Genomic DNA, 18663 nt, shown 5'->3' on the forward strand with positions numbered 1-18663 from the left:
AGCCCTTTGTTCTAAAGGCAGCTGAAAACGACCTTCAGAAAGACTTACGGAATCAGAACGGAGCTCCAAGGCCAAATTCTTCGCTTCTTTTCCTAGATCCATTTCACGCTGAGTCGTGGCTTTTTGTAAACAAGCAGGCTCAGATAATTTTGGAAAATATAATTTTTTAACAATCTGTTGATGTTTCCTTTTACTTTTTTTTAACAAATGTACCATTAGGTATTAATTCAACACCTCATACTATTTATAAACTTTTTAAAAAAGTTTTAACGGGCACTTAAAGACAAAACAATAAGTTAGAGTCAGGAGAGGACTGGAAGGCACGTCTGTTCCTTACGCCATCTTGCCACGCCTCCAAACTGTATCAGAGTTATGGCAAGAGCAGGGTGTGGAGGTGTAAAACAACTGCCCAAGATCCAAAGCATACCACCTTATGTTTGAAACTTGAATGGTGGGGGTGTGTGACAGATTATAGATATGTTTTTGGGAGATAAATTGGGGCAGGCTTTTTTAGTGTAGGTTACATACAAAAACACTTTAAAATATCTCATTTAAAATACTGGAGCTCTGCTCAAGCTAGACAGACAGGCTCCAAGAGCCTTTGCAAAGGCTTTGAAGAGTGCCCAAGAGACTTCACTAATGGATTGTTATTTTCAAAAGCAACAGATGAGAGAACCCTGGGGAATAGGTTCTGAGCCACAGGCTGTCTGGGAGTGCTGTTTGGTGATTTAAAAGGGTCATGTGGATTTGGCAAGCAGAGAGAGAAAATAACAGGCTGCTTTTCTGAGACGAAGAAAGAATTCAGTTCTGCAGTTTTACAATTCAGCAGCCACTGGGACTGGAACAGGGCAAGCTTGTGAAAAAAAACCCATTTTGCAGACAGGTTGTGAGTTCAGCCTGGTCAAAGCCTTTGTGGTCCATACAAGACAAGAGGACTGGCTGCCTAATGTTTCACTTGAAATAAGGGAAACAAATAGGAACTCTATGGTGACTTGAAATAAAGAAGTTATCATCTGGAAAACCCTGATGAGGCAAGTTTCTTCGGCAAGACATTGAAGTGGCTGATTAAAAATTTGTGTCCAGGAACAACAAATCTCTCTCTGAAAACTGACAAGAACTTTCCTGAGCGGTAGCCATTTACCTTTCAAGCACCAAAGCCTGGTGAACTTCATAAATGTTAAATTCTGTGCACAGTATAAAAATTGCCTGAAATTGGATGAATGAGAAGTGAGATTGGTCTGTGAATTAAAGAACTTTTCTAAATTTACACACACGTACGCTTAGAATTGGAAGGGGGTTAAATTAGGTTAGTTACTCTAATAGTAAAAAATTAGAGTTTGATTCTGTTTTCATGTTTAAAGATAATTTAAAAACTTTTATTTAAGTTACTATTTGTCTTGGTGAATATCTATTGCTGCTGGGTTTTGGGGTCCTCTGGGCTCGTAGCAGATGTAATGGCCTGGGCATGCATGGCTGCCACAAGTGCTGGCGCACTTCTCTTCATTAATGATGTAGCTGATGATGGCAGCAGCAAAATGAATTCTGAGGTGTTTAGAAACATCTGCTCAAGTTTGAGCAAATGCCTCCAAACTCATTAGGCGGAACTTCATTCTACAGCAAGACAGTGACCCCAGACATACTGCTAAAACAACAAAGGAGTTTTTCAAAGCGTATAGCTGGAAAGTTTTTGAATGGCCAAGTCTGACACCTGATCTAAATCCAATTGAGCATACCTTCCATATGCTGAAGAGAAAACTTAAGGGGACAAGCCTCTGAAACAAGCAGGAGCTGCTGCAGCAGAGGCCTGGCAGAGCAGTTCCAGAGAAAAACTCAACATCTGGTGATGTCTATGAATATCACATTTGAAGTAGTCATTGCATGCAAAACATATGCATCAAAGTACTGAACAAGACTACTTAATATACATAAGTAAATCACAAAAGTGTAGAGAGCATGGTTCAAATAAAAAAGAGACAAAATGCTGGAGAAACTCAGCAGGTCAATCTCTCTCTCTAACACATCCACTCTCTAACACACGCGCACACTCTAACCCTAACACACATACACTTGCGCCCCAAATGTAATGGTACCCTGAGATGAGGGAGCTATGTATCAGCGCTTATTCACTCTGCTTCTAAGTCCTGTGCTGAACTTCTGTTTGAACCTGTGTAATGGCACTTCTTCCAAAGTTGGCACTTCAGTGGCTATGAGTTTCAGATGATTAACCCATTGCCTGAGTTCTACATCTCAACACTGAGGTAATCTGTGAAACCCTACATGATCATCAGTGTTCCCATGGTGCCATGAATCTGAAATATCCTCCCTAATAATTTCATGTTCGTGGCTGGAGGATTCGATTATATTTAGTTTTTAATTCAGGAAGCCATTGAATCCAATTTATCAGTTCCATTTCCTCCTACCACAAATTAACATGTCTATGGGAAGTTGGTTGAAATCAGAATGGAAACCTTTCAATAAGTCGAAGAATATGCAAACAAGGATCACTGGAGCTATGAAGAATTTTCTATGGACCATTTAGGTTGTTCGTATCAGTGGAAATTGAGTAGTGGGTGAAGATTAAAATAAGCCTGAATTCAATTTTTAAAGACATTTTTCCAGATTTAAACATTGATAGTTAGGCCAGGATTTTATTGTTCTCTGCTTGCTTTTGAACTGTTTGAATAATTTCAGAGACAATTTTCTTGCATTTATGCAAGATCATCCAAGTGGTGAATTTTCTCTCCTGAATGATGTCAGTGAACTCGATGTGTTCAAATATGTTAAATAAATATGTTAATAAACAGCTGCTTTGATAGAATTTCAACTTTGGTCTCTGGATCGATATTCCAAACTACTAGATTAATAATCTTGCTATTTTATTGTCACAAAACCCAAAAATCAAAGAGCTCAGAAGTGCAATTTCAAGAAACGGGCAAGATTTCCCTGGAGTGTGAAGGGGTGGAGCTGGTGTTGGAGAAGAGTGTGTTCAGAAGAGCGTGCGTTGAAAAGGAAATGTTATTTGAAGTAAATTGATCATGATAAGCATGTCTGTAATCTAAAATTAAAATTACAAATTTGATCACAAACAAGTCCATAAAAATATCTTTCAATTATTTTGCCCAATAATTTTGTCCTCGATGCTGTTCTTAACATGAAATACACATTCAAATCAATGTTGTGATGGTTTATCTTTGAAAACATTAACTTATAATACTAATACAATTAGGTTTGTTGACAAGATGAAGAACACATGTTGTGCATGTAGTCTTGTTTCACATGAACTTGTAATGATCATCATTCAGCTATAACTTTTGATTTCGATGGTTTCAATTCAATTTTAATTTGAAATATTTTACCTCAGAAGTTGATGGTTTTAATTTCCGAAAGACAATATTAAATGCTGACATCAGAATTGTATCAGGAAATGCAAAAGTACAGTGGGAATTAATAGGACTATTATCTGGAGATAATTTGATCCAGAGGCAAGAGTTCAGATCAGTTTAACCTCAGTAAAAATGGATTTGTGTACATGAAAGTTGCTGGATTGTTGTAATGTTTTCCCTGGTTCTTGGATTTCAGGGCAGGAAATGGTCATAGAGTTGTACAGCTCAGAAAAGTACTCTTCGGCCTGACTTGTCTGTCTCAACCAAGATGCTCTTGCCTGCATTTGGCCCAAATATCTTTAAACATCTATAAACTTCAAAATTTATTTTGAACTCTAATTGTACCAGCCTCCACCATTTCCTCTGGAAGCTCATTTAATATACTCACCTCCCCTTTAAATTTATCCCCTCTCATCTTAAACCTACACCATCTATTTTTAGATTTGCAGAGCTTACCGGAAGACTACTGAAGGATAATTGAAACTTTACCTTGCCACAGTCATCTGGACTCATAGTGATCTTGGCCTGAATCCGAAAGTCTGGTTGGCAGTTTGTAAATGAAGTACTAGGCTTGTTTCTACTTGTAAAATATCGTCACAATTGTACCCAAACCCAAAGACTGTATTTTTGAAAAATAAACAATGCAGAAGCTGGAAAACCCAAAATAAAAAGAAAATTCTGGAAACAAACAGCAGCTTGAGTAGCAGCTTCAGAAGATAAAGTTAATATTTGAGTCAAAGACTAGTCATCAGAACCATTGTTGAAAACTCTTCAATTGATCTTCAATTGATCAGCATCTACAGATGCTGCCTGTTATGTGAAACTTTTCCAGCATGTGTTTTTATTTACTTCTGATGCCCATCCTGAATCAATTGATTCTGGTTCTGTTGAACTTTGGTGGAATTGCCAGGCTCTAATCCTGGTACGTGGCAGCAGGGCATTAACTCAACTACTATCTTATTTTGGAGGCAATCAAGGATGGAAAATTTGGAAATTGCCAGTGATGCCAAGTCCTGGAAATAATAAAACTTGCTTTGCTGCTTTAAAAGACCTTTTTCCCCAGTTTATCTCATTTTCTTAAGGTTATGGAATATCTAGTTGCTTTATTATTTTTTGCTGAATATCTTTCCCTTGACTATTTATTAAAAATGAATTTCGCTAACTGTATTTGATTCCCATTTCCTTCTGGTAGAATTTTATCTCCTTTCTGAAGGTCATTAACCAGGACTACATATGTACTAACTCTATCATGTCTTATAGGGACGTGCTTTATGTGACTTAATTGCGGAGGATTGTTCAAAAATATCTGAATCTGTCCACTAGGGCCTTGATCTCGAGCAACAATCTTATTTTTCTTCTTCCTATAAATTACCAACTCTCTGCCCCAACCTCTTCTAAAATCCACACTTCCTATCCTCATTGAGAGCAGCCTTAGCCGTGTAAGGCAGAAATCAAAGCTGGGTGCCTTCTTTGGTGGTTCATCTTACCACATTTTCCATTAAGGAGCCAATTACCCAAAAGCAGAAGCAGAAAGCTCCTTTTGAACCTCTTCCACCATTTGATAACACTTTCCCTATCCCCAGATCCACGAAATCTTAGTGTCCACACAAAAAAAATCTTAGGCTTGGACATATTCATTGTATAAGATTCCACACTCTGCATTGATAAGATTCTTCTCATTTCCATCCTAAATTGCCTACCCTTTATTCTGAGATTATGCATTTTAAATTCAGATTAGCTTGCCAGGGAAATGGGTCTCTAATTTTTGTCACTCATTTGATCTTCCTGCATGCAACAACCATTTCACTCATGGCATCAAACATGAATCCAAGCTCCACTGATTCCAAGACTTCCTCTCCAAGTACTTCAACTGTGATCCTTCAAACATTTTGTATCCTAACCCTTTACATAAAGATCACCATAACATTTGGCACTGTGCTGTAATAGCATGTTTATTATTGTCATGTTTTCACGTTTAAATTTCTAATCTTTCTACCAAAATGAATAATCTAATTTCCTACATTATGTTCCATCTGCCATTTTCTTGACCAGCAACTTAATCTGCCCATATCCCTTTAGACAGCATGTCCTATTCAAGCTCATTTAATCACCAGCAAGTTACATTTTAATCTAGTCATTTGAGTGATTAGCTGAGCACCCAGGATTGATCACTGTGGTATCTCATTAATAACGACCACCTGAAAATTATACTTCTATCCTTAATCTCTGCTGCTTTCCCTTAACCAATTTTTTTTATATCCATATCCATTTGTTAGTCCAATCCTGTGAGCTTTTGTTTAATAAAACTTTTATGTGATACCCTAGCAAATGGCTTTTGAAAATTCAGATCTAATACATCTATTGTTTTCTTAACTATTCTGGAGGTTACATCCTCGAAATAACTATAAACTTATCAAATGTTGATCACTTCCAAACACAATGATTGTATCATGATTTTCCAATTGTGTGGCTCCACATTCTTAATGATGGGCTTCGGCATCTTGCTGACAAAATGATGCCCCCCTCAATCAAATTGCTCTGCAATTTCCTATTTTTCTCTTCTTGAACGTAAAAAGACTTTGCACCATTTTCCTTTGTGTATATATTATTTTTATTGTAAATAAGGTTTCATTTTGGGAGGAAAAAATACTTGCCATTTGCTGCCTTCCAATTTGCTGGTAGGATTGTTCCAGAATCTGGGGAATTCTGTAAGATTCCTGTTATGTTTGCAGTCACCTCTTTAGGCATCTTGGCTGTGGCTTTCAAGAAATTGCTTTATCCTGTTAAAGGTTTTGTGGGATCCACTTTTTCATGGCTATATTATGCATTTTCCTCATTAATTCCTCATTAATTTCCAGTCTACTTTTTATTCAGATCTTCTTTCAATGCTCCTGATCCCTCAATCTGGTCCTCGAAAAAACATTTTCTTCATCTACCATCCTTGCTCTCATCTAGTTGCTAATGCATAACTTTGTATTTTTATTTGATAATGGAATGTACAATTCAGAATGTTATACATTTCGTTGAATGCCCCTATGATTCCCCTCAGAATTGTTAATTTCCCAGACTATGTTGGTCATTGTGCTTCTTGTACATGATCTAAATGATTGGCTTTAAATGAAAGATTTTAGTTTCTGACAAAACTATGTGACCCGCGAGCAATAAATGAATCCGTTTTTCTCTGTAAGAATTCACTACAGTGGGTATTCCCAATTAACTCATTACACAGGTCTGTGGCCTGTTCCTTAATTGGTTCCAGGAAACACTGTTCAATGTCCTCTAAACTGCTTTTGCCAATTTTGTTAATCCTCTGAAGATTTTTAAATCCTGTATGAGTGTTTTCAATTTGCTGCAAGCTTTTGTTCCTGATTTATTCTCTGTCCAATTTGTTGATTATTTCAAGGGGGTTGTTAATCACTCCGCCAATGCCTTTTGTTGCTGTAGTTCCAGTTCTGGGCCAAGATGATTCCTCACTACTGATGTGAATCATCCTGTAATACTATCAGGCCCTCTATATCCATTTTGCATTTAAATTGAGATTATAATCCTAGATTTATTGCCATAATCATTATTTATATATTTAGATGTTTTTGATCATTTACTAATGTGTTCCTGAGTTATTGGCTATATGCAAGAAAGCTGAAATACCAAAGTAAATGATGAAATGTGTAACTTCTCCCACAGTCCCTCGAGCTCCTGAGATAGATCCAGCTGATTGTTTGGTTACTGATAATTGTGTGACCATAATGTGGAACATGCCAGAAGGTGATAAAAAGATTGATCACTACATACTAGAATACAGAAAAACCAATTATGAAGGACATCCTAGAGTTAAAGAAGAAAGGAACTGGGACATTATTGATAACATCAAGACAACTGAATACACACTCTCAGGTCACACCCATGTTTTAAAGCTTGAATGTAATGTATGTGCAAATTGTGGCTGGGGTTTGCTTTGCTATTGGTCCACAGATTCTCTGCCTACTAAATTCGGGCCATTCTGTTGTGGGTCATCTATCTATGCATGAGATTCATTGGCGTATTGTGACATGTTAAAAAATTCAGTGAATATCAATTTTTTTATTTGTTTGCAGTACTGTGGATTAATAGTATTTTCTCCTTAAAAAATACTTCCTCTTACCCCTGTCTTTCTATATACAAAAAAAAGTTGTCAATTGGAAAAATGTTACTTATGTGTGGAAAAACCATTGCAGCATTCCAAGGTTGGGTTGTGTGATGCCACTGCTTAAGCTTGGAAGTAGTGACAGAAATATGATATTGTTGAATTCAGATTGATAAGGATGTTTGGAGCTATTTTTGCAATATAGGACTGCCAACACTATTTGCCAAATTCAAATTTTCTGCATTGGACTGATTATTATATTGATTCTGCACTCCAAATAACCACTTATACTCTCTGCTCCTTGGCTTTGAGTACAAAAGGTATCGTTTTCAATGCAAGAGAGCCAGGTAAACTGCTTTCAGTTTTGAAAATTGTGAACAAAAATTAAAAGCGGAGTATAGAGTGAAAAGCAAATAGATTTGGCATCCCTACTGAGAGCCAGTCAAAAGTCGGAACAGCCATTGTTTTGCTGATTAGGAAAGCCTTTTATGGTAATGAATCAGAAAGAAGAAAGACTATAATGCGAGAGGAATGTTCATGTTTAAATATTTTGCTGATGGGTGTGAAGCATTGTTTATTCATGGTCAGTCCTTTTTCTTCAGGATTAAAATTTGAATCCAAATACATGAATTTTCGAGTAAGAGCATGCAATAAAGCTGTTGCAGGGGACTATTCTGAACCAATAACCTTGGAAACAAAAGGTGAGTTGCTTGCATTTATTTCCAATTAATGAATTGTTCAAAAACAACAGTACAAATGATTTCTCAGAATAAATGCTTGTGATCAGTAAAAGTCTTCACAAAATCTATTTTAGAATAATTCTGTGCGTGTGCAACATGAAATTGAATCTCACTTAAATGGTTTTGAATTCCTCAGTAATGAATGACCTTTTACTCTTAATCAGGATACAAGTTTAAACAGTCGCCACCAAAGTTCTGTGCAGTCTTATCAAAGAGTGCAAGCAGACAATTGAAGTCTCAAACCTGCCCATTGTTTATTTTTAGAGGAAATGCTGCCATGGTAAACCCTTACTTGCTAAAATGGCACGGCACACTGCAAATGGGCTAAATGAAATTTGTACCTCAAGATACAGTAAAACCTCATTAGAACGCGGTAGTGGGGTCCAAGATTTCAGACTGCGTTACAGCCGAGTCGTGGAACAGATGCATATATGTCATGATTCAGGAAAATAGAATACTGTGACTCAAACCCTATAATAAGACCTTTAAACTCCACATATTAACATATACATCTTGTAAATGAGTCACAAGAGTCCATTTTTGAGTTTGTGGCTGTTAGCCTGGCTCCTGTTGGACTCTGGCTTTAATTTATTTACTCTTAATTTAGTCTATGTGTGAACTGAGTCCAGCGCGTTCGTTGAATGAAGTGATAGGAGAAGGTATTCGGTTCAACAGTCAGTTTATTACACCACACAGCACAGCACAGCACAAGAATAAAACTTAACAGAGCTCTGGGTCAGTCTGTTAGTTCATAGGTCACCTGCCAGTGAGCTACTCCCCGAGACTGACCCCTATTGTCCAGTTGGCACAGTTTATATAGGTCAATCTTATCACACAGAACAAAAGTTGTTTTCCCTGCTAGATCTTTTTGCATAAGGGTTATCACAAGTCATCTCCTGTTTTGCAGATTTCTGGGGTGTAGCCTTCCCATGTTAATCCTCCAGGCCAGACTATCCTGTTGTTTAGATCTGAAATTAATTCATCCCCAGATATTTCTAATCACCATTCGGTCCCTGTCTGGCCAATTTCTGCTGTTCTCTTTAACACCTCCTCGTGCCTTAATCTTCCTCCTAGACTGGTTTTCCATTCCCTTTGATTCTTGCGGGCCATTCTTTGTTCTGATCTGGCCTGTGTCTCCTGTGCTACTTCCCACCTCCTTCAGTTGAGCATTCCTCCTAAATCGTTTTATGCATATCCTCTCCCTGTATCTTGGGAGCAGCCAATTTTGTTCAGCCAACTTTGCTCCATGCTGTGACAGCCACTTAGCCACATTCCTCTTTCCCTGACTCATGCAGTACAAATAAACTTATTGATTAATCATTTATTTCATAATGTTTTAACCCCTAGATTCCAACAGTCCCCCTTTTGGTCTCATGAAAATGAGACCAACCACCAGTTAACTTATTAGATAGAGAAATCCGGGTTACATGCCAGGGTTGGCATTTCTGATCCCTTGTAATCATTACACTCTTGAGAGGGCAGTAGGGACAAATACATGCCTTGGGGTCTGGGGATGTCTCTCTGTGACAGCGCTCGTTGAATGAGGCACTGGAGGCAGGGAAGGATGCACGGGATCAGAATCAACGCCAAAACCGCAAATCCAGCAACTAGCACTATAGTATGTATCCATCCCCAGTCTCCAGAGAACAAATTTCCCAGCCATGCGCTGCCCAAGGGTCGCCAGGTCTGAACCGGGACGTGAGCTAATTTGCGAATACCTGAAGAAATCTCCTTTACTGCTTGCCCATTGTCATCGATTTTTAAACAACAATAGATTCTACCATCAACAGTCCCCGGAGTCCAATATGTTCTTTAAAGGGACCCGTTCAGAAAGTTCTTAGTCCGTAGTTGCTCACAGGTTCTCAGTCGCCGCCGTACGAATCTGTTCCAGTGTCCGTGCTGGTGGGTCCGTGGCTGCACACTGACTCCAATGATACCACGTCTCGCCTTTTCCCTGTAGTCGAACCGCGTGGGACGTCCTCTCCACCACTCGGTAGGGTCCTGTCCACCTGGGCTCCGACCACTTTCCCTTGATGACCTTTAGCAGAATCCACTCCGCGACTGAAGGTATCGGTGTTTCCCCTTCTCTGTTGGGACTTGTGACCTGTTGTGAAAAATCTGACACCAGAGCCGTTAGTTTATCATAATACAGCTTGCATCCCATTGAACTTACCTCATTCTTCGTAGTCTGACTTCCGGCTCCTGGTCCCGGGAACTGGTGCCCCGTTCGTAGTTCATATGGAGTGAATCCTGTCACAGAACTTACCGAACTCCTTATTGACATTAATGCCAGAGGCAACGCATCCACCCAATTTAGTTTGGTCCGTGCCTGTACTTTCCCGATCTTACCTTTTATTGTTTGGTTCATCCTCTCCACTATTTTCTGCCATGTTAATGCCTTCATGGGTAAACGTAACATTTGGAGCATTCAGGATCTTTTCTAGTCTCGTCTGCCTTAACGAAGTCATTGTAAATGCTGTGGAGCTCACAAATGCTACAATACTATGTGTTGTTAATACTGTCAGGCCATGTCCCATTACTATGTGTGCCACCTTTTGTAGAATCTTTGCTACTCCTGCTGCATGTCTTGTACATGGTGGGTGTCTGTCTTCCGTTGGGTCTAGTGTGATACTCCCATACATGAGCACACATCTTCCACCCCCTTTTTTCTGAAAAAGAACACCATCAATTGTGTGTGCTTTTTCAGAAACATCCAAAAAGAAAGGTAGTTATAATTTGGAATCGCCAAATCTATAGCTGTTGTAAGAGCTTGCTTCAATAGAATAAAACTCATCTCAGCCTGTGCAGTCCAATCAAGTGTAGCTCCCAGATTCCTCATCCCCTGCTCATTCACCAAAGTTCGCAGTGGATGTGTCAACTCACCATACGATGGGATAAACTGCCTACTATAACCTGACAAACCCAAAAACAAAAGCATCTCCTTTACTGTCTTTGGTTTTGGATGATGTAGTATTGCATCTGCCAAATAGGGGTGTAATCTGACAGTTCGAAGGTCATGGGATCAACCTGCTGACAAAAACCCACATCTGCTGATCCCACTGACCACAGGTTCTCAGGGAGAGAGTCTAGCATAGGGGCTGAGTCGGGGTGATCCATCTTCTCCCTACCATGAAATCGTTCAATCTGTCTATGCTCAAGGAGGACTTGATCATATGTAATGGACCAAATTCTGTATGCCTGAGCAGATGAGGAGAACTGCACTGTCGGTATTTGGGTGTCAGACCAGTCCCTTAGGGACTTCAAGTTCCGACACATCGGTCCCAAATCTTTTGCCTGATGAGTAGTGCCAATTGCAAGGGTGACATGAGGGATGGCCTCACCTGCCATCTCATACCATTCCAGCTGTTCAGATGTCAGTGCCACCGCAGCGGCCACTCCCTCCTTTCCTATCACTATGTAGTCCGAATTAATTTCCCATTGCCTGCCCTCTACCTCTTCATAAAAGGCATGCTGATACATTTCATCCCCATCCCTATCGTAAAAGAGGGTCATATGGGGAGGGTTCGAGGGAGGGGTATACGGGTGTAACGTCTGGATCCACGGCTTCCATTGATTATAAAGCTTTAGCAGCCCTACCTTCTGTGGGTCCTCTGTTTCCAGCAGCCCCCAGTAAATGTCAGCCCATTGTCCCTCAGACACGGATCCTCCAGCTGCTGCCAACAACATTTGAGAACCGGAATGAAGTGTAGTTACTGAACAGTTCATAGAAAATCCATTTGGAAAGGTGACCTCTATTCCGTCGGGTCCACAAAGGATGGATGCTCCGCACTTGAACAACAAGTCTCTGCCCAAAAGATTGGTAGGGCACCTGGCTGACAAAATGTACTGATGTGTAAAAGTCTGTCCTGCCACAGAAGTGACTAGTGGTGTAGAAAACGGCAGATTTTCTGGTGTACCCGAGAACCCTATCAGCTGGACGCTAGAGGATGATGTTTTATCTTGAAACTCAGCGCCAGTGAGTGTTGAAAACCTGGCCCCTGTATCCACTAAAAAGGATACTTTCATGTCCATGACTTTCATCTGCAGGAAAGGGTCTGCCAACCTAGCCTGCTCGTGGGTACTCGGGCTCCGTCACTGTGGGCAATATTGCTCCTCCTCTGTCCGCAAAGGGAATTGTCTCCTCGGAGCTAGAGCCGCATAGGGTGCCTGATGTACCGGGGGTGGCACTGACGATCTCTGGGGCTGGACCCAAGGCTGCTGTTGTGGTGGTCCATAGCCCCTTGCCCCCGGGTCCCGAGGCTCCCAAACTAGGGGACAGTCTCTCTTCAAGTGTCCTGGCTGACCGCATCCAAAACATACGGCTGGCTGGCTTCGTGGAGCACTCCGCACTCTCCCTCTTACTCGGAATCCCCCCATTGGACCTCCCATTCTGCCCCCATCGGTGGGACCCGGTGCCCAATATGGGGCCGGGTGCCAATTTGTATCATTCCCTTGTGGTGGCTGCGGTGGCTGCTGAATCATCTGGTTCGCACCCTTTGAGGAAATCTTTTTTTCCTCATTCGCCTTTTGCCTAGCCTCTGCTAATTGAAGCTTAAGGAGTTGCACTTGTGCCGACTCCGTAGTTTGTTTGTCCTCCTTTTGCTTAGCCCTGTAACGTTTCAGGTGATGGGTCAAATATTTTTCCCATTGCTCACTCGAGCAGCCAGGAATATTAGGGTTACTCTCTAATGCCTCCCTAACTACGGCTGGCAGTCCGCTCGTTACTGCAGCCCTAAAGAGTGTAGTCTGCAAGGGATCTGTGGCTGGGTGTACTCCTGCTTTATCCGTCCAACTCTCCTTACACTGACTCAAAAAGGTCGAGATCTCCTCATCCTCCTTTATGGAAAAGGTCAGGGACTGCATGACACCGGGGGGAACGGGAAACTTATCTCGCATTGCCCCTCCTACTGCCGTAGCATGGTTGGCAAATGGCTCAGCATCGAGGCACCTAGTGATTCCTGCGATCATTTCTACCTGCTGAATCTCCCACAGCCCAAGCTGTTTCCCCAATAATGCTCTCCAATCCCCTATGGCTATCTTATGTCCCATCGTAAATTGGCAGAACTTTCCCATCCACGCTCCACCTCCCTCAGTCGGAGGTGGCATTTTGTCCAAAATACAATTCATGTCAGTGAATGAGAAGGGTTGATACCTTTCCCCAATTTGCGGACCCTCATAAATTAGCAGCATCTGTCTATATCTTTCTGGAAGCCGTACTTCCCCCCTTTCCCGCAACGCATATCCCAAAGGGAAGCGAGGGTTCTCCTGACCCTGTCTTCTGTGTGTGATCATGCTTCCCTCTCTGCTTCTCCTAAGTACAGTAACAGCCGGATTTTACCAAACCCTCGTGGTACCTTCCCCTGACTCTGCAGCTCTTTCCAAATCTGTTCGTACCGTTCCATAGCCTGTACCTCCTCTCCCTTCGGTAATCCTCCCAGTAATTGATTCCTTGTATTTTCCCACTGTCTGTCTACAGATGGGGGAACTCCTCTGTCTTCCCCGAACTCTTGCCCTACATCCCTTATTACTCCTTCCATCTCTGTTCCGATTTTTTATCCCTTTAGACCTCGTACTCCCTGGCTCTCTCTCCTGGTAGGATTTTGACACCCTGCACTCTACTTCGCCCCTTTCCACGTTATATAACCACCAGATGACCAGCAGCTCCCTGAAAACAGGTGTTCCCCTTCAGGGATGATCAGAGAGAGAGAGCCAGCTGGGGGATTATGTGTCTCGTGGTTGTGTGAAGTGTCTATTGTTTGTTTTGCGGTTAGCTTGTTAGTTTCCCCCTTTGTGTGAAATGTACATTGTTTGTTTTGCGGTTAGTCTGTGTACACTGATGCCTCACTGTGTGACTGCCTATCCCCACTGTGTTTCCCTGATCCGTATTCTAAATACCTTGCCTCTATGCCCTCTCTACCCTGTAAAACAGTACAATCTGTAACCTCTGCTACCCCTTTTTCAGAAGTACTTAAAACATCGAGAGTAATACAGTGATATACACAGCAACAATACCAGCGTGCATGAAAAAACAGTTAAATGCCGAACACCTTATACAGATACTTATTACTATTATGGTACACGATTCTTAAACAAATACTTATTACACACTATAGAAACAAATAACTATAACACAATACACCTTATACAGATACTTATTATACACTACTATGGTACACGATTCTTAAACAAATACTTATTACACACTATAGAAACAAATAACTATAACACAATACACCTTATACAGATACTTATTATACACTACTATGGTACACGATTCTTAAACAAATACTTATTACACACTATAGAAACAAATAACTATAACACAATACACCTTATACAGATCCTTATTATACACTACTATGGTACACGATTCTTAAACAAATACTTATTACACACTATAGAAACAAATAACTATAACACAATACACCTTATACGGATACTTATTATACACTACTATGGTACACGATTCTTAAACAAATACTTATTACACACTATAGAAACAAATAACTATCACCCCATACACCTTATACTACTTGGCCAAGTGTCTAAATCTACCTCTCGAGATTGCTACAAGGGGCTCCAACCCCGTACTACTAGAGGGACCTCAACCTCCTTAGAGGGATTCCAACCGGACCTCAACCTCCTTAGAGGGATTCCAACCTTTTCCTAGAGGGACCTCAACCTCCGTAGAGGGATTCCAACCTCCTTTTCCTCGAGGGACCTCAACCTCCGTAGAGGGATTCCAACTGGACCTCAACCTCCTTAGAGGGATTCCAACCTTTTCCTAGAGGGACCTCAACCTCCGTAGAGGGATTCCAACCTCCTTTTCCTAGAGCGACCTCAACCTCCGTAGAGGGATTCCAACCTCCTTTTCTTCGAGGGACCTCAACCTCCGTAGAGGGATTCCAACCTCCTTTTCTTCGAGGGACCTCAACCTCCGTAGAGGGATTCCAACCTCCTTTTCCTAGAGGGACCTCAACCTCCGTAGAGGGATTCCAACCTCCTTTTCCTCGAGGGACCTCAACCTCCGTAGAGGGATTCCAACCTCCTTTTGTTTTATTCTTGTCTTTAACTAGGTCTTTTGCAGAGTAGTGACAACACACAATTTTATCTTTGCCAATAGCAGAACTTCGTTTGAACAGGCGTCTGCTTACCTCCCTCTGTTGAATGGTCACTTGTTGTTATCATCACACCACAATCGACCGGTGTTTCGTATCTTTTCTTCCGTCACTTCTCCATCTTCATCACGTCGGGGTCACCAAATTGTTGGACTCTGGCTTTAATTTATTTACTCTTAATTTAGTCTATGTGTGAACTGAGTCCAGCGTGTTCGTTGAATGAAGTGATAGGAGAAGGTATTCGGTTCAACAGTCAGTTTATTACACCACACAGCACAGCACAGCACAAGAATAAAACTTAACAGAGCTCTGAGTCAGTCTGTTAGTTCATAGGTCACCTGCCAGTGAGCTACTCCCCGAGACTGACCCCTATTGTCCAGTTGGCACAGTTTATATAGGTCAATCTTATCACACAGAACAAAAGTTGTTTTCCCTGCTAGATCTTTTTGCATAAGGGTTATCACAAGTCATCTCCTGTTTTGCAGATTTCTGGGGTGTAGCCTTCCCATGTTAATCCTCCAGGCCAGACTATCCTGTTGTTTAGATCTGAAATTAATTCATCCCCAGATATTTCTAATCACCATTCGGTCCCTGTCTGGCCAATTTCTGCTGTTCTCTTTAACACCTCCTCGTGCCTTAATCTTCCTCCTAGACTGGTTTTCCATTCCCTTTGATTCTTGCGGGCCATTCTTTGTTCTGATCTGGCCTGTGTCTCCTGTGCTACTTCCCACCTCCTTCAGTTGAGCATTCCTCCTAAATCGTTTTATGCATATCCTCTCCCTGTATCTTGGGAGCAGCCAATTTTGTTCAGCCAACTTTGCTCCATGCTGTGACAGCCACTTAGCCACATTCCTCTTTCCCTGACTCATGCAGTACAAATAAACTTATTGATTAATCATTTATTTCATAATGTTTTAACCCCTAGATTCCAACACTCCTAAAATCAATGTTTGGGGCCCATAGACCCCCGGGCTATAAGCGATTTTGTGGATTAGCGAATCGCGTTCTAACGAGGTTTCCCTGTACTAGTTGGGCTTCCATGAAGACCTTTACAATCTAAAGAGTCATAGGGTTTTAAAGCATGGAAAATGGCCCTTCAGCTCAACTTGTCCATGCTGTCCAACTTCACCCCATTTGCTCCTATGTAGCTTGTATCCCTTTTTTTGAGTTTGTGTTGGCTGACCATATCTTTTCTTGAATGTTGCCTAACCCCCCCTAAATCTCCACAGCTTTTGATGGGTTACACAAAGTTTCAGTACTTCTGACTGTTTTTGTTTTGTTGAGTTACTGGTTTATGTCGGACATTTGAACCCATTTGATGGAGCATGGTTACGGGAAGTTATCGAGGATATGGTTGTAGAATGTACTTCATATTTCCTATTGAGATAAAGAATTGCTGAAGGAACTCAGCAGGTTAGACAGAATCCATGAGTAGAAACAGTCAATTAATCTTTCAAGTCTGAACATTTTATCAAGACCAAGATAAAATAGGAAAAATCACCTATATAAAGCTGAAAAGAAGCTGCAGGCAGGACTAGAGGTGATAGAAAATAGCGTAGAAAGTATGAGAGATGGCGAGGCAGGAGAAACCATTAGTTAAGTTTATTATCATCTGATTACATAAATACAACCCAACGAAACAGCGCTCTTCAGTCCTTGCTCCAAAACATGCAGACACACAACCAGATGTCATACACTTGCAGACAAAGAATATATATGCAGGGCAAGTACTCATAAATACAAATAAATAATTGTTTCATGAATGTGAGAGTCTCGGTGGCTAGTGTGAGCAGATCCTTGGGTTCTCACTGCCCATGAGCAGGAAGAAGCTGTTTCTCAGCCTGATGCTGCTGGATGTAATTCTCCTGTATCTTTCTCAATGGGAGCAGCTAAAGGATGCTGTTTGTGGGCTGAAAAGAGTCCTTAATGATTTTGTGCACCCTCTTCAGACAATGATTCCAGTGGATCACATCATTGGGGGAGAGGAAGTCTCCAGTGATCCCCTCTGTAGTCTTATGGTCCTGTGGATTTACCTCCACTCCATTTCTCAGCAGCAACCATTCCACACTGTGATACAGCCAGCCAAGACACTCTTGATAAAGCTCCTGCAGAAGGTTGACATGATGGTGAACAGTTACCTTGCCCACTTCAGTCTTCTCAGGAAGTGCAGTTGCTGTTGCTCTTTCTTGAACAGTGGTGAAATATGTAGGTCATAAGTTAAGTGGACTCCAAGGAATGTGGTAGTCTCGGCATGATGGTGCTCGACTTTCTGCTACCAACTTGGACAGACTTTGGTATTTCTGTTAGGAAGTCCAGAATCCAGTTACAGAAAGGGGTGTTGAGTCCCAGTGAGAATGGCTTTTCCACCAGCCTCTGGTGAATTATACTATTAAATGCTGAGCTCAAGTCAATGAACAGCAGCCTTGCGTACGGGGTGTCATTCTCCAGATGGGTTAGGAGAGAGTGAAGGGACAAGGCTCTAGCATCAGTGGAACGGTTTCTTCTATAGGCAAATTGAAATTGGTCCAGCATCTCTGGAAGGTGTGCTTTAATGCTTACCAGATGCTCAAAGCATTTCATATGAAGTGTTAAGAAGGGGGGAAAAGAAAAGTTAGAGAGAAAGGAAAAAAAGTACAGCAATAGATAAAGAAGAGATAGAAACTGTGGAATTGGATTGGGTGGGGGTTTACCAAAAATTAGAAAAATCAGTCTTCATATTGTTGGCTGAAGGCTGTCTCAGTGGAATATGATGTGTGGTTCCTCAAGTTTACATTGTCCTCACCCTGACAATGGATGAGGCCAAGGACAGACACATCATTGTGGGAATAGTTGTGGGTGTTCATCCAATCTGTGTTGCCTTTCACTGAGGTACCACTTGAGTACACCAAATGATATAGATTAGGTTGGTTGATGTTTATGTATTCTTTATTGTATGTTTCCATTCCTTCAAATGAAATTTAAGGGTTTGTTAATATTTGACTTAGGAGTACTTATTCACTTTACTTTCTGATGACCTAAAATTTTGTTTCGTTATTTTATACTAATTTGTTCTCAGGTTTCAACTTTAACTTTGATGCTACAACTTCACATCAGAACTTAAAAGTTGAAGACTTTAGTGTTGAATGGGATTCTTCAGGAGGAAAAGGGCAAGAGAATAAAGTTAAAGGAAAAGAAAATAAGGGCAGGTAATTTTTTTAAAAATTAAGTTCATTTCATGCCAAACATTCTGAACTGTGCAATCTGTTACTGTTTTCCAGGATCATAATTTGTGGATTGAAATTACTGCGAAAGAGGGTTTG

At 41.1% G+C, this 18663-nt stretch overlaps 1 protein-coding gene across 11 annotated transcripts in view; it reads left to right on the top strand.

Annotated features, from left to right (window-relative positions):
• Nucleotides 1-18663, top strand: part of fsd1l (fibronectin type III and SPRY domain containing 1-like) — a 127369-nt gene that overhangs the window by 73971 nt on the left and 34735 nt on the right. For 10 of the 11 annotated variants that reach the window (XM_069926156.1, XM_069926163.1, XM_069926147.1 and 7 more), the window contains 3 exons: nt 7068-7277; nt 8109-8207; nt 18420-18549. In XM_069926156.1, coding sequence (XP_069782257.1) covers nt 7068-7277; nt 8109-8207; nt 18420-18549 — 439 coding nt within the window. The remainder of the gene's footprint in view (nt 1-7067; nt 7278-8108; nt 8208-18419; nt 18550-18663) is intronic. The other variant, XM_069926171.1, reaches the window with a different exon arrangement.

The sequence above is a fragment of the Narcine bancroftii genome, chromosome 1 (genome assembly GCF_036971445.1).
Source record: "Narcine bancroftii isolate sNarBan1 chromosome 1, sNarBan1.hap1, whole genome shotgun sequence".
Classification (NCBI taxonomy): Eukaryota; Metazoa; Chordata; class Chondrichthyes; order Torpediniformes; family Narcinidae; genus Narcine; species Narcine bancroftii.